At 34.4% G+C, this 16113-nt stretch overlaps 1 protein-coding gene across 3 annotated transcripts in view; it reads right to left on the bottom strand.

Annotated features, from left to right (window-relative positions):
• Window positions 1–16113, bottom strand: part of LOC119076009 (protein TANC2) — a 69848-nt gene that overhangs the window by 43046 nt on the left and 10689 nt on the right. Inside the window, exon 1 of one of the 3 annotated variants that reach the window (XM_037182594.1) lies at window positions 5469–7100. The exons of the other annotated variants lie outside the window; for them this stretch is intronic. Coding sequence (XP_037038489.1) covers window positions 5469–5547 — 79 coding nt within the window. The 5' untranslated portion in view covers window positions 5548–7100. Of the gene's footprint in view, window positions 1–5468; window positions 7101–16113 lie in introns of those variants that run through there. 3 annotated transcript variants of the gene reach the window in all.

Consider the following 16113-nt stretch of genomic DNA (forward strand, 5'->3'; position numbering starts at 1 on the left):
ATAGTTTGATCAGCAGATTAAATTAGACTGGTAGAAGATGCCAGCTTAAAGTCCCGAGCTAATAGTAAAAACGATAAAGATGGAAGCAGGTACACCGAAGGAAATCCATCACTAGGTCATTTCAAGACTGATACAATACAGAACTGTATTGCTAAAATATTCGTTATTGCGACGCGTAGGAAGTTTTTTTTCCAAACTGAATGAGAGTACTATCCCACACGAAATCAGCAAATTCGCCAGCAAGACAGTACAGCGACTTTTAAAGCCATGAGAGTGAACACCCGGATGAGAAAATGTCTATTTTCTCACCACTTGTTTTGACAGGGGTAAAAATAGAAATTTTCTCACCCGAACTGTCACTTAAATGTTTTTGTTTTCAAAAACGTTGCGTTCACCTCTGTAAGAAAATAGGAAATTACAACTCGAGTGACGCAGCCCTTGCTCCCCTCTGTCCGCAAAACTTTACTCTTGTTGGAATTTCCTTCTTTCTTCCATCAATAAACAAATTTCTAAATCTCTGAATACTTGAAACATTAGACTGAGCCCAATTTTTGAGAATAAGGAGAATATTGAGTTATAATAAGAGTCGTTTATTACCAGAAACACTGCATGAATCTATCGTGGCACTTGTGTACTCTCGACGATTTTCAGGGTGATCGTAACTTGTAACAGTTATATATTTATGTCAGTCGACCAGTCCAGCCATTTTCACACCTTTGTCGGACAAATAACTATTTTGAAATGGAAATATATGTAAAGTAGTATACTACTCATGAGTAGTATACTACTCATCGGCAGAAATCAAATAAAAAAATGTTCAAACATCTTGTGTTTGCACTGTTGGTCATTTTTACAAAATCAAAATAGAAAACTTAACCTTCCACTCGATGGGCGAAGTTTTATGAATGAACATTATCATCTTTGCCAATGACTTAACAGCGGTTTTTTGGTTAAATATCAGCCTAACTTACGTCAAAATCAAACATCCACTCAATCCACCATATATACAGAATGGGCCTGCAAAATTCGTTTACATTATTTATTTGACTTTCGTTAATAGAAGACGTATAAGATAGTTGTTTGCATATACGTATAATGCCGTTCTTCATTCAATAAAAACCATTAATGAAATGTTCGTTTTATTTAGCAGTTTTCAGGTAAAAGCAAATAATGTTTTCATTGAAAATAAATATTGGCCATCGGAGAGGAAAAAAAAAGAGTTTGAAAGTAATACGCGCATGTACGAACAGTTAAATTCAATTGAATCTATATGTATTCGACTGTGTGCATTTACTATTACTCGATTTACAACACAGGAGAATGTCGTTTTTATGAATAGAAATGGAAACCAGATTCACATAAATTAACAACATTTATGCATTTCACATGAAAGTAGGAAGAAGTCTATACGGTGAAAATTTGTATTGAATAATGAATGATGAACGGACATACTATACTTGGTGTTAGTGTGTGACCGACCAATCTGTACCACATTTTGGTGCGTAGCAAATTTTTGTTTTTAGGAAGGAAAGAACAGATGTTAATGGGTGAGAATGACATCAACATGCCTCTTTTTGAAACTTCTGTTCACAGAAGAGTAATAAAAAATTGTGAGAATAATTTGAAGGACTGGTAACACAGATTATGAACAAAATTCTTTTTTTTTTAAATTAAAACTGGGGCTACAGTATCGCTAGTGTTTACGATTACGACTGAAAATTACGTCAGTTATATTTCTGTATCCTCAATAGAATGACAAAATTCACCTGTTATCGACAACGACGACACAAATAAGTGATGAGCTCTGACTAGCGTTCTTTTTATAGTATTACTCATGAGAAACCTAGAGAAGCACAAGATTTTCTGTCAAACACTAAACGATATGTTAAACAAATGAAGTACCAGATCTCAGTGTGAAGTGGCACGAAGACTCTATGTAAAGTGATCGTACGCTTGCTATATCTTTGACCGATTGGATTGCATCATTCGATTGAATTAAATTATTGAAAGTCTCATTAAATAAATAAAGTGATTCGAGCACAGATACAAGGGACCTCTGTCTTTTAAGTTGTTAAACTGGGAAAAGTTTCCATTAAATTGGAGACTTATTGCGAATCTGCGGTGAGAGCAGTGTTTAGAGAAACATTTGTTAGTGGACAGAATTCAGAGGAATCCAAATTACTCTAGGTAAAGTCTTAAGAGATTTTGAGCTACATTTTGGTTTAAAGTTTCGTTAGTCACGGGACAGATTGTTTTATTTATTAGTCAACATTCCTTCCCCCTATAATAAATTGATTGAAGGCCGTTACAAAACGTACAATTTGCAATGATGTTAATCCGCACAACACTTCAATCTGATACGAAATTTTCTCCTGTGATGCAACGTGGTGTTGAAATTGAATTAATTGAAGTACACCATAAATTAACGATTGCCATTCATAAAATTGATAATATCCGCTACTTTCAGAAATCCAAGCGCTCAATCCCGTAGTCAGCGAAAAGAAAACAAGAAATGAAATGGCGAAACCTACGCAAAATCACATATTAAATTCAGAAAATTTAAATGTTAAACTCTATCAATGAAAAATAAAATCCAATAAAATAAGAGGCTGCACGGTCAGAACGGAATGATAGAGAGGGAGAGAGATAGATAGTCAGTTAAACGCATACAAGATTATGCACGTAATGTAGTTCATTGAATTTTGTCTTTTTTAAATTTTGCTTTTAAATCAAAACCAACTGGATCAATGCATAAAATTTTGCTACGGTCCATGCAGAGTCATTACAAAACACCTACTCACTTCACTCGGTTGTAGGAATAAATCAGGCAAACATAAAGCATGGCACGTACATCTATACATTTCGATCTTTTACACATTTTAAAAGCCATTAACTTGCACAACGCAAACGATTTGAAATTCATTCATAAAATTTTGTCTTTTTTTATGTCCAATATACACAAACCATTATCCAAAACAAGATTTCACGTAAAGAGACAAAAAAAAATGTTTTAAATCTGCAATGGTCGTTATTACTTCTATCAATAATCGATTTGTACAAGAAAAAAAAAAGAACCGAACTGTGTCTACACGCGTGGATTATCTCTATAATATGTTGTGTGTGCGCGACAGGAAAACCTTTGCACTTTCGGAAATGTTTTTTTTTTTTAATAATAATTCTTTCACAAATTATGTATCGGCTTTTCGTGTTGGATGTAAATTTTTATATGAAATTGAGTGACGAGAATAGGTAGTTGTTCGATAGATTTGTCACCTTTAGTTGTGGATGGATGGTGTTACACATTTTGCTACGTCTAAGATGCAAAATGTTGACGTCATTTTTCGTTTATGGTTAATTGTACAAATATTATGGGATTTGTGTACGAAAAAAAAAATTGTATTTTAATGTAGGACGTCTGGAGATTTATTGCAACTCTTTTAGCAACAAGTTTTCAATGTTTTTCTTTCTCAATTTTGTGTCAATAGTTTGTGCAACTTATTTATCTTTAAAAGACAAGAAAAAAAAAACTTAGAATTGAAGTCAACTTGTGGCCTTATTTTATTCTGTTGCACGAAAAGTAGTTATTTTTTTACAATCGGGGTCATAAACGACAACAGTGCAACCAATTTACATGGAAATTCATATTTTCATTGAGAAGCCGTATATTTACTCTATACCTGACTTAGTTCAGAATTATTGTGAAATGTACAATTATTTGAAGATCAAACCTCAGATTACGTAACTGTTAAGTTTTAAGTTGCTGACAACTTACTTTGCATACTTCAGGGCCGAAAAAAAGGCAAATCGTTAACGGGGTAGATATTTATTAAATTCCCCGGAATGATATGTATATATGAACGCATTGGAACGTACACGATGTGTTGTCAAGCTCGGCTTCGCCTCGGATGGACAATTCTCAAATTTTTTGCGCAAAATTGCCATGTTAAGAAAATAGCGATTTAGGAACTAATGTGTGAATACAATGAAAGTTTTACTTGTAGTCACTGGTCAGGCCCGGACTGACTGTACAGGGCGATGCCCGATGGGCCTTTTGGGTTTTAGCGCTACTCAGGCCAAAAAACCTTATTTAGGCGCCTCAGAACCTTTTCCAGCCAATTCGCCCGATGCTCCTTTTGGTAGCCAGGCTGGCCATGTCACTGGTGACAAGGATCAAGTGTTCAAGACAAGAAATATTTTCGATTTTTCCTCTCTTTTCTCAAATTTTCCAAAATTAGTTTTAGTAAAATTACGGAATTAATTGGGAACCTGTAAGAATTCGTACTAAGAACGAAACAAGCATTCCAATTATTGAGCTTCAATTATGATTGTTAATTTACAGATTTCTCTCAATTTTTGAACAAAGGAGGAGGACTCGGAGGAGTAGGAGCCGCGCAGTTTTCCTCGTTCTTGGAAATCAAAGACGAATCATCCTAAGAATAAACTTTAAAAAGATTTCCTAATGGGTTCCTAATAGAAGCAGAGATTAATTTACGATCAATCATAGTCTAGGAAATTCATTGTTAGAGGCGAAAACGCTTCGAAAAGACTGATATGATCAAACCATTTATAACCTTCCGTCAGTCCCACTCAATCCATATACGAAGTGAATAAGAAATTAATTTGAACGGCGAAGATGTGCTAAGATTAACCTAAATTTTTATTTCTCATTCCCACATAAGTTTCTGTGTTGTTTTAAGACAAATTGTCGGAGTTGTCTTACAATTTAATCAAAAAGTAAAATTTTTTTTCGAAAAATTTGGAAATTTACAACAAGTTTCAAGACAGACTGATGAGTAAACCATTTTCTTTAACCGAATTCACGTCATTCGTTAAATATGTTCAATGTTCAACAGAACTTGGTGACTTCAGTCTTTTTTTCGTTCATTAAATTTTGCATGGCATATCCGACCAACAAACACAAGTCGTACAACATAAGCACAACATATTAATATCGATCACATTGAAATGTAAATGATGTATGAAGTCATGTTGAACGTGCCTTTTTTCGTTAAGTAGAAGCTTCTTATTCATAAAATATTCTCGGGCCGTATAGAAAACATATCTAATCTTCCGCACACATTGATAGAGTTAAAAAAGGCAGACGGAACAATAAATTCAAAAAAAAAAGTAAAATTTTGCGAACATTTTGTTTGTTAGTTTGTTGATTTTGTGGTATAGTGTTAGATTGCATGCACACTTCTTTTTTTTCTCACGTTCATATTGGCGTGTCTGAAGGTGCGACGTTCATAATAATATATCGTCATGCATAGTATTACCTTAACAACCAATCATTCAACCTTCGGTTTTAAGTTGTTAGAAAAAAGAATCGGATTTTCATTCAATCGACACAAACTCTATAATTTGGCCTGGGAGATTCAATTTTTGATTTTTCTTTTTACAATCAATCTGGCAATAACAGGTCGCATATAAATTGAATTTAAAAAAAGAATCAACAACAAATGACATACCCAAAACACTCAAACTTAATCCACTTCCCGGCCGTACCGGTTTATTTTGTGGTAATTGGGTATCCCTTGTTATCGGCATTGTGATGTTGTGCAACTTAATACCGCATCGAAGCCATACCAGTTTTAAATAGTATAATCCGTTAAAATGTCTGGTTACCAAAGTGAGTAGCACTACACTTCATAACAAGTTTAATCCAACAACCGCATCTAATCGGCGAAAATATCAAAGTGGATAGAAAACGTAGAGAAAATTAAATTAAATTAAAATCCGAACGGCCACTTCACTTTGCATAGATTTTACCGCTTTATTTAAAAGAAAAAATTGTTTACAATCTTCACTTCGTGCTGTGGTTAATATTGTAATTTATTCGGATTTAATTAGGAAGAATGATGTCCACTGCATGTAATATTATTATACCACTTACTATACGCGTTAGATGAGTAATGATATTCCATTTGGTCACAATGTCCGATTTCAAAATAATTTTGTTTGATTACATTTTTTCGTGAAATAATCTTTCGTCTTTTTGAAAAATGACGACCGGTGAAAATTTATCTATTCAAAACGATCACAATCATAATGACCGAACGAACAACATCAGAATCCACAAGTTATAATAAAAGAGTTGTTCTCACAGCGATATTCTGAATATATATTTTTCAGTATTTTAAGTTAATAGTTGCCTTGATAGAAGTTGCACACATCATTCCACTCTCTTGTCATTTAATATCGTCAACATCATTCTCTTAACTGAACTTGTTTTTCTTCGAACACGTAAAAAAAATTGTTTATTTATTCTGTGAGCATAGATTTACCATATCATTTTCCGACACAGAACTATCATTTATTCAAATTAAAAGGAATTAAGTTTTAAAGAAACACAACGAGAAGAAACAAATATCATAATTAAACTGGTGAAACGACCAGCCATTCATTTACATATTATAAATCCAACTTAATTATCGAGTAAAATGTCTTTAAGTAAATTTTGTTGTTCAATGTTAATCAGCGAGGTGAATTACATATTTAAATCATACAACCAACTAGAGATCTCTTTATACACACTAATCCAAAATTCTATTTAAATTGAATTAATCGGAACAAATTTATTGTTAATTGTGGATTGGGAACTATTTATATATCGCTGGCTGATAACAGAAAACGACGTCATGCGCGCAATTATTTCATTTTCCTGTTGAATGGAATTATATATCGCCAAATTGATAAACACAACACAACTCCGAATTCAAACAAAAAATCCATTTGCAATTCATTCCGATTATTAGACACGATATATTTATTGATTGTTAATCGGTATAAATAAACACACCAGACGCAAAATCGACGACACAACAATTTACGGAATTATCGCTCTTTAAACGATTTTTCTTTATTATGATCTATATATACAGCGGAAAAAATCTAATTAAAAACTGCGATTCTTCGGTGCGGAATTTTTTCATATATTTTTAGTCCGACTCAAAATCAAAACGGCCGATAAAGAACTTTTATTTTATGCATACACACGGAATGTTAATGGAAAGAAGTATCGAATTAAAAAAAAATCAACAACAAAAACGAAGCCATAACACGACCGTACAACACGACAAATTTAATCAGACTAAACTTAAACCGAACCAACCGACCGATACTCCAGCCAGCGAATATAAAAAAATATGCTTTTAAAAGGTTTTGGTCGAATTACTTGAATATATATTTAACAACAAAAAAAAAGAACCAACAACATGTTGTATAGGCAACTTTTTAGTGCTTCAGTGCTCTCTAACATTTGCAAGAGTTGGGGGATGTTCAAATTGTGCGTCAGGTAGAAAAAAATTTTTATACCGAACGGTCATTTTCTCGTTGCAAATCAGTGCAAATTCTTTGGATAAAAAAATACAAAGTCTCATGTACTCGTCAATGTAACCCAACTTAATTTTTCGTTAAGTTGTCATTAACCTCAATCGATTGACTCAGATCAAAACAGAAGATTCTGAGATCTACATTCGACAAAATGTTTATATTGTCTGCTAAAGAGCTATATGGAGGACCACGAATAAACTAGAAAAAATCATTTTCAATTTAATTTGGGTAATGATGTACAAGAAATGTACTAGATTTTTGATGTTATTTTGTAGAATCTAGCACGATTTTTGTTGACTGTTGGCAATTTTTTCAATAGTTGATTATCGCGCTTTTGTTTTCAGTATGGAACTTTACGAAACGACAGAATGCAGCTATGAAAGTGTCACTTTTATAGTTTTGTAGTGTGACTCTCTTTAGATCTACAAGTACGCTTGAAACGCTACGTTAAAAACAAGGCATCAGAACAGTCGGAGCGTTTGCTGCGACTTAGCCCCGTACGACCCGTAATCCTATTTCGTCCGTAACCATAATACGTCTGTAGCCGTAATACGCCCGGAACCCTAATACGTCTACAAACCTCTAATGCGTCTGTTACCAAAATGCAAGTCAAGTTGGGCATTGTCAAATTTACTGAAACTGTTCGTTTTTAAAATTGCGCATAGCGCAATTACGAAAGCCCGTACGAAGTACCTCTCAAATAAAACCAACAATTTACGACATTATTTTAGAAACCCAAAATTTTTTGCCAACTTTCCATTGGGTATTCAATTACCTCTCAAATAAAACAAAAATTAGCAAAATCGGATGATATTTACTCGATTTACGTGCAAAAAACACTTAGGGCCGAGTAGCGGCCTTAGTCCAAGGGCCCAAATTTAAAACTTTTTTTGCCATCATTCTATTCGGCATTCAATTATCTCTCAAATCAAACAAAAACTAGCAAAATCGGATGAGATTTCCTCGATTTATGTGCAAAAAACACTTAGGGCCGAGTAGCGGCCTTAGTCCAAGGACCCAAATTTGAAACTTTTTTTGCCATCATTCTATTCGGCATTCAATTATCTCTCAAATCAAACAAAAACTAGCAAAATCGGATGAGGTTTCCTCGATTTATGTGGAAAAAACACTTAGGGCCGAGTAGCGGCCTTAGTCCAAGGGCCCTAATTTGAAACTTTTTTCGCCACGTTCTTTTCGGTATTCAATTACCTTCCATAAAAAACTAAATCTAGCAAAATCGGATGAGATTTACTCGATTTATGTGCAAAAAACACTTAGGGCCGAGTAGCGGCCTTAGTCCAAGGACCCAAATTTGAAACTTTTTTTGCCATCATTCTATTCGGCATTCAATTATCTCTCAAATCAAACAAAAACTAGCAAAATCGGATGAGGTTTCCTCGATTTATGTGCAAAAAAAACTTAGGGCCGAGTAGCGGCCTTAGTCCAAGGGCCCAAATTTGAAACTTTTTTCGCCACGTTCTTTTCGGTATTCAATTACCTTCCATAAAAAACTAAATCTAGCAAAATCGGATGAGATTTACTCGATTTATGTGCAAAAAACACTTAGGGCCGAGTAACGACCTTCGAGCCCTCCCAACAAGCCCGCGTTGCATCTTACCCAAAAACGATGTTCAGCAACTTTGTTCTACTCGTCAATACCTTTCATTTAATATATCACAAGCAGCTATTGCGTGCGTATTTCGGTAGATATCGTCGAAAGACTGAAAAACACCTATATGGCCCTAGCTCTGGAAGGGCCGACCCTACCATGCCCATTTTCGAACTTGGCCTTACTTTTGTCGATTCCAATCGGGGAAAAAAAGAATTTTGAAAAAAGGTTGTGATTTACTCAAGCTAGAGGGGTCACGGACAGACGGACAGACGGACATTTTTTTTATTGCGGATTCGTTATCTATGAACATAGACAAATGCTTTGCCCTTACCGTCTGCTTCCAATTCAACATGTTACAAACGGCATATTAATCTTATAAGCCGCCAGTACTTCGTACGGGGCTAAAAATTCATACAAATGAATAAATGAACGAAACAATTTGACGAAACTAAAGTGAGATTACGTTTGAAAGTACCGTATCTTGAAAATGATCTATAATAAAAATGTGTGTTAAAGCAAATGAAGTAATAGATTTTTTATCAAACAATGATATTTTGAACAATATAAGTACTAGATTGAACTTCCTTTAAAAAAGATCTGCTCCGAAAAACTATTGCGATCTTTGAGTTCAATAAAAAAATTAAATTCCGATTATAATCAACGCACTGCAGTAGTTGTTAGAAGAACCTCGAATAACATCAAAGATAAAGGAAACATTCCACACATTCGATGACTGACCCTTTAGGATTTTATTGACATGAGACTAAAAGCATGCCAAAAGACTTTTCTTCCCTTACACCTACTGTTCGAAAGGAGGTTGCTTCGATCGAAAAACTCCTAAACATGTTTTTCGCTCATAAATTAAAATCTTCGAGCATCCCCATAAAGGAGACCCAAGTCTACCACAAAGCGATCTGTACGTAAATATACGACCAAAAGTTGTCGAAATAAGACCGATCCATTTCCTTCACAATACAACAGGTGTATCATTTGCAGACTTTTTCTTGAACGTCCCCTCGCTCTGTTCGTTTCGGTATGAAGCATTTTGTTGGACGATCATGTTAGTAATGATTGTATGTTTATATATGCTGGTATTAGTGTTATGGCATAAGAACTATAGAATGCATGGGAATTTATAGTTTTTCTTCTTCGATCGTCTTCGTTGAGATGTTATAAACAAAGTATAATATACGCAGCGAGCGCATAGAATTGAAATGCAGTTCATTCTAGAGGTGCTTTTATGTATTGTAGTTCCCGTCATCATAAAACATAAAAAAGGAAATTAAAGAGAAAAAAAATCACGAACCCAAAACAAAACCAAAAAAAGGAAAGAAAAACGAAGAAGATTAGAGTGCTGAGAGTTCTGAATATTTTATTAGTTCTTGGGTTAAGCTAAAAACATTTTTTTTAAATTTTTATTTTGACAAATATTTTAGGTAGCCAGCACGGCGGTACAACCTTAAAGGTGTTAGTCATCAAGATTACCATTTACCGGCAAAATTTACGGCGCGTCAAATGTTGACAGTAAACATGAACTCTAAAGGCAATTGGTGATCTTTATCTAAAGTAAAAGTAGCATTATAAAACCCCGGCAAAGGCGAAAGCCTTTTTCTTCCGAATTCATACCGATTTTCAATACCTGAACCACTTCACCAAATGTTATTTAGAAAAGAATTAATCGAAGAGAATAAAAAACGTTTTTGATAAACCAGTTTTAATGTTGGTTTCGATCGAGATTGAGAATGATCAAAATCTACATAAAACTCTATGTTGCGGTTGCCCATAAATTCGGTATTTTTCTGTGGTTGGTCTTTTGTTGGACGCAGAATTAGATTGATTGGTATTTTCTAAAGTACTTATCCTAAATGTGATTGTTAACCATAATACAAACAGCACGTCCATTACCATCGAGGGGTAAGCGACTTCAGAAGAGAGTGTAACACGATTTTAAAATTGATTGACAGAATCTACTACTTATTTTGTTTGAAGTAGCGCGTAACAAAATCTTTTACTTCATTTGTTGAAACATACATATCTTGTTATAAAAGTGAGCCCTAGTCACAGCACAATGTTTATTTGTTGTAATTGTTGTCGATAACAGATTATTAAGAGGTTTACTTTCTGTTACGACTTCTCCAGGAGAGTTGCATGATGGAATGACAGCAAACGTTTTTTTAAACCTCTATCACCAAACCGATATAAGGCCGATTGAAAAACTGATTACTGTTCCGGAGTCCTGAGATCATGTGCTATACGATGGCATTTTATTAGACTAAACTCCGTCGAGTCAAAAATTAATTATTTTTCTGTTGACTTGACATTGGCTTTGTTGCAGCGACATCGTCCAGTGAAATAGTGGCATCGTTTTGATAGAATCGAGAAGAGGGAAGTGACGCCGTAATTCCTCTCCTGATGTATAGCACAACAAAGTTTTCCTCGAAATCATTGGAATTTTTCGATTACAAAATAGTTTTTCGTTGTAATTTTCTACTTTGATCATTATCGAACTAAAACAACTATTGTCGTTAGGTCTGATCTGATCTGAATGATGGTCTTTGTCTTTGAAGGAAGCCTGATGCAGGAATAGTTAATCTGCCCCGTATATTCATTGAAAAAACTCCTTCAATCAATTAAAACCCAAACAAATGTACAAGAAACCGTTCAACTCAAAATTTAAAAGACTTCCTATTTTGGCGAATTAATGCTCAATCGGGCTGCCATTAAAAACCGTTTTCAATGTGAAAACACTGTCCAGGCCACGGTGTCTATGTCTATGTCACGACCAAGTAACAAGTTTACCTGGATTCGATATTACATCGCCATAAAATCGAGTATCACATTATGCTTTGATGGTGCTGACGATAAAAATGATGATGTGCGGTTACATCCGAAGACTTGTTAAATGTTGCATATCCTAATATGGTAACACGTAGGAAGCAGAGTATTTATATCAACAAAAAGACCAAGAAGCCGAAGATAAAAACGCTAAGGTGCTAGTGAGTTTAATGTAAGAAATTGAAATGCCCTGCACTTCTTATCAATGTGTGGTTGACGTTCTTACAACGAACGGTTAGTAAGTGTACCTCATCGAGAGATACCTACAAAATAGACAAATGTGTCTTGGTATGGAAACATTTTGCAAATGCCACTAACCACTAACGAACATTGATTGTAGACCATATGCGAACGCTTGAATGTATAAATTAGAATTTAAAAGTTAAATCAGTTAAACGCGAATGATAAAACTTGTTTTCTGACGGGAAATTGAAAGACCCAATGGTGTGCATGTCCAGCACAACGTTTAAAATCAAAGCTAACGCATTTTCGCAAAAGTATTATAAGATCGGGGGTTCGCCTATAAACCACCTAATTAATGCATTTATGTAACACGATCACGTCATTTGATTTTTCGCCCACCTATGAACATGCATGCAGTCGTATGCATTTGCATTTTGATCTTTTTTTTCGTAAGAATCTGACGGCCTGTAATTTGGTCGATTGCTGTAATTGACGATTGTGATAGAAAATTTTCAGACTAATTTTAGTCTCTAGCCTATCACAGACGGCAAGCATATCACCAATATAATTATTGAATGTTTGGATCTTTTATTTCATTTGTGTTAACATACATAAATATAAAAGAACTCAAAGTTCATCGATTGTTGTGGAGGTGGCCTTCGTGAGTAAATCAAATAGCCGTCTGTAAAAGATAAATAGGGAATCTTAGCTGTGGTTGAAAAAGTCTTTACTATGCTGGTGCATGTAATAAGGCTGTTACATGTATAGGCAATAACCTTTACATCACTCGCATAGTAAAACGTCGTACTACACACGGAAAATAAAGTTATATCTCGTATCACGATGAGTAAAAGTACCTCGGGCTGCCGCCCTCGGATACTTTTTCTCATCTGGATACGAGATATCACTTTACTTCCCTTGCATAGTAATGTACTATTGTCAAGTAGTCGAGTAACAGGTAGTTTTTTTTAAAGAACGTTGCTTCTGCATTAAGTCTATTTTGGGCGAAATTCAGTGGCGCAGCAGTAACAAATGTTCAATCCTATCAAGTAATAGTTATTTGTTAACCTAGGGAAGAAAAGTAGTAAATTTCATTTCGATAGTGTTTTCCAGTAACGCCCGAGAAAACGAAATTTCCTATTTTTTTCCGATGTCAACACAACTTTTTTCACGACAAAGGCTCCCGAAGTTTCAGCTTTAATTGGTAACCTAGGGGGAAAAAGTAGGAATTTCATTTCGAGAGACATCTGAAAAAATTAAATTTCCTACTTTTTCCCACAGTCAACACAACTTTTTTCACGACAAAGGCTACCGAAGTTTTAGCTGAGGTGAGAAAATGACCATTTTATGAGTTGTGATTCACAACTTGTGAAAAACTTGAGAAAATTGTGTTCTAGACGACTGGTCGAATGACATTTCTAGTGACAAAAGTGCAGCACTTCCTCTACCGTGGAGAAAATAGAACTTTTCTTATTCGAACTGTCACTTTGCTTATATTATCGTAAATGGTATGGCGAATCGATGTTTTTGTTTCGTTGTTGATTTACTTTATTGTATACACTCTGAAGGCGAAGAGAAAATGAAGTTTTGCTGACGATCGGCCGAATGACATGTTTAGTGTGAAAAGTTCATCATTTTCTCGCCAGTGAGCGGAAAGTATAACTTTTCTCACTGGAAAGGTAAACACGGTAAATTGCACCTCGCGAAATCAACCTCACCTAGCCTGTGGGAGACATAGAAAATTCCACTCGAACGAAATTTCGGCACTCGTTTCGCTCTGGCCGCAACCTTCACTCTTGTTGAAAATTCCCATTTTCTTCCTTCTATAACAAATAACTGCTTCACCCAAGCAAAGATTAAGGGACGTTGGATCTATCAAACAAATAACAACGGAGTTTTCTTATATGATTATATATGATTTGTACAAATACGAGGGACGATGAGATACAAGACAGTATGTCGCGCAAAAAACACAAATATTCATTCATCCTTTCATCAACCCAACATCAATATTTGATTATAGTTTGTAGTTTGTTGGAATCCATACTTTCGACACTGTTTATACGGTACTAAAATGGGGGTAGGGCTTATTTTGTAGATTTTTTAAAACTCGAAAAACGTTCGAATGAAGCACGAACGAAATCAATTATCTTCGTACTGACTGGACGTTTGAAAACGTTTAATTAACAGTTGTCCGTTCCAAAATGTGAACCGTTGCTTAACAGACTTCTGCATAAAAGTTTTATCTTTACCTGGTGATTCATCATCGGCACTAAATTAATTATTTAATTCGTTTAATTTATCGAGTATCTCGTTAGAAATGCAATTCGAAATATGTCATTGTGTGTAGCGAAATTAATTAAATTATAATTTTGCATTCAACATTTCTATATATCGCCTTTACAATTTAATATACGCTCACGAGAAACTTCTGTTACACATAAATCTTGTGCAATTCTTTGTTGCTTAATTTTCCGATACATAACGCTCCATTCCCATTCATAATGTACGGGTGATTTTTTTTTGATTTCTTTCTTTAAATGATTATAGAATAAATACGAAACACCGAACCGAAATGGCCACTTTATTTATTTGATTTTAATTTATTATACCTGCCTCATGTGTATAGTAATAATGCAATACATATGGGGACACACATATAGCGGACTTTTTAAATTTGATTTTTCTTATTCTTCGTATAAAATATACACACCAGACCTCCATCTGAATTTGACAAAAATTAGTTGTGCAACCAACATTGTTTGGTTAAATTTATTCCTCGGGGTCCAGGTCGTATATTGATCATGATAATGAGACAGAAAATGATTGATAATACAGAGAGCCAGGGATGCAAGGGATATTACCAGAGAAAGGTCAGGTGAATTCAAATTTAAATTAAAAAATTAATTCAAAATATATCGTGGGAGAGATAATCAGAGGGATAACAATTTATTGCCTTTACTTTGTGCTTATGGTGATGCACGTCACGTTATATATACGAAACTGAAGAATTAATTATTTTTTTCTTTTAATTCTGCAACACCAACAAACCCACAACCAACAATGAACGAAAATTAATATTATCTCAATGGGACGTTTATTGTACAGAAAAAATTCACCTTGTACAACAACATTGGAAAGGAATAAAATAACTTATCCCCCAATCAATGATTATAGGTCACAAGTAAAGTGTTAAAAGGTCTGCACATAATAATACAATATTCTACCAGACGTTCAACGAGAAGTCTTATAACTCTCTCTCTATTTTGCGACCACAAAATCTGATAAGCGAAAAAATGTAATTTTCTTTTATGAAATTTGCAATGCGAAAAAAATAATAAAACTTTTCATTCATACACTCGTAATGAAATATAACAGCAATCGTTCGATCAAGACAGTTGAAAAGAAACAACAACGACGAGAAAAAAAAATTAAATAAAATTTCTTCATGCATCATTAAGTCGGTATGTGTACAGCGAAAAGAACAAGATTTTATTTAAATGCCAATTCGTTTTATTGCATCGAACGTGTTAATGATTTTATATTGATTTCGTGAATTCGTGGAACACTATGCTGCAATGGAAATTGGTTTGTTCCTAAATGTTTTATACCAACCTATCACTCTTAGACACTACAGTCCACTTTCTTGCGAACATTACATCGGTAAGCTAAATTTCTTTATTTGCATTTCCGATTATTTTTAATGACTGTGCAAAGAATTGCCTGGATTTTATTGAAACAAGTGATGAGGAAGACACATTTCTGTCGTCTCCAACAGAAAAATGTTGTATCGTCATTAGAGAATCTAAACAGTCTCTGACTGTCACAAAACTATAGATATTATCGACAGTGAAAGATTTTTTTTAAAGATGAAGACATCGATGTAAGGAAAAGTGTATCAAGCTCATCTTGAGAGCAGTCACTTTCCACATAAAAAACGTGTGTTCCAAGAAAGAGGGATGTCGCAATTACGGGTATGGTAATAATGCGGTATATTGGTATAGTGAGGCAAAACTCATAAAAAATGCTGTGTCAGTCAAAAAAAACCTTCAAAATTTTAATACGGAAAGCCTCAGAAAATTCTCAAGAAAATCTGCAAAATCCTTGAAAATAGAAATAAATCCTTTGAAAGCCCATCCAGAATCAGTAAA

This window comes from Bradysia coprophila, unplaced genomic scaffold, assembly GCF_014529535.1.
Source record: "Bradysia coprophila strain Holo2 unplaced genomic scaffold, BU_Bcop_v1 contig_232, whole genome shotgun sequence".
Lineage (NCBI taxonomy): Eukaryota > Metazoa > Arthropoda > Insecta > Diptera > Sciaridae > Bradysia > Bradysia coprophila.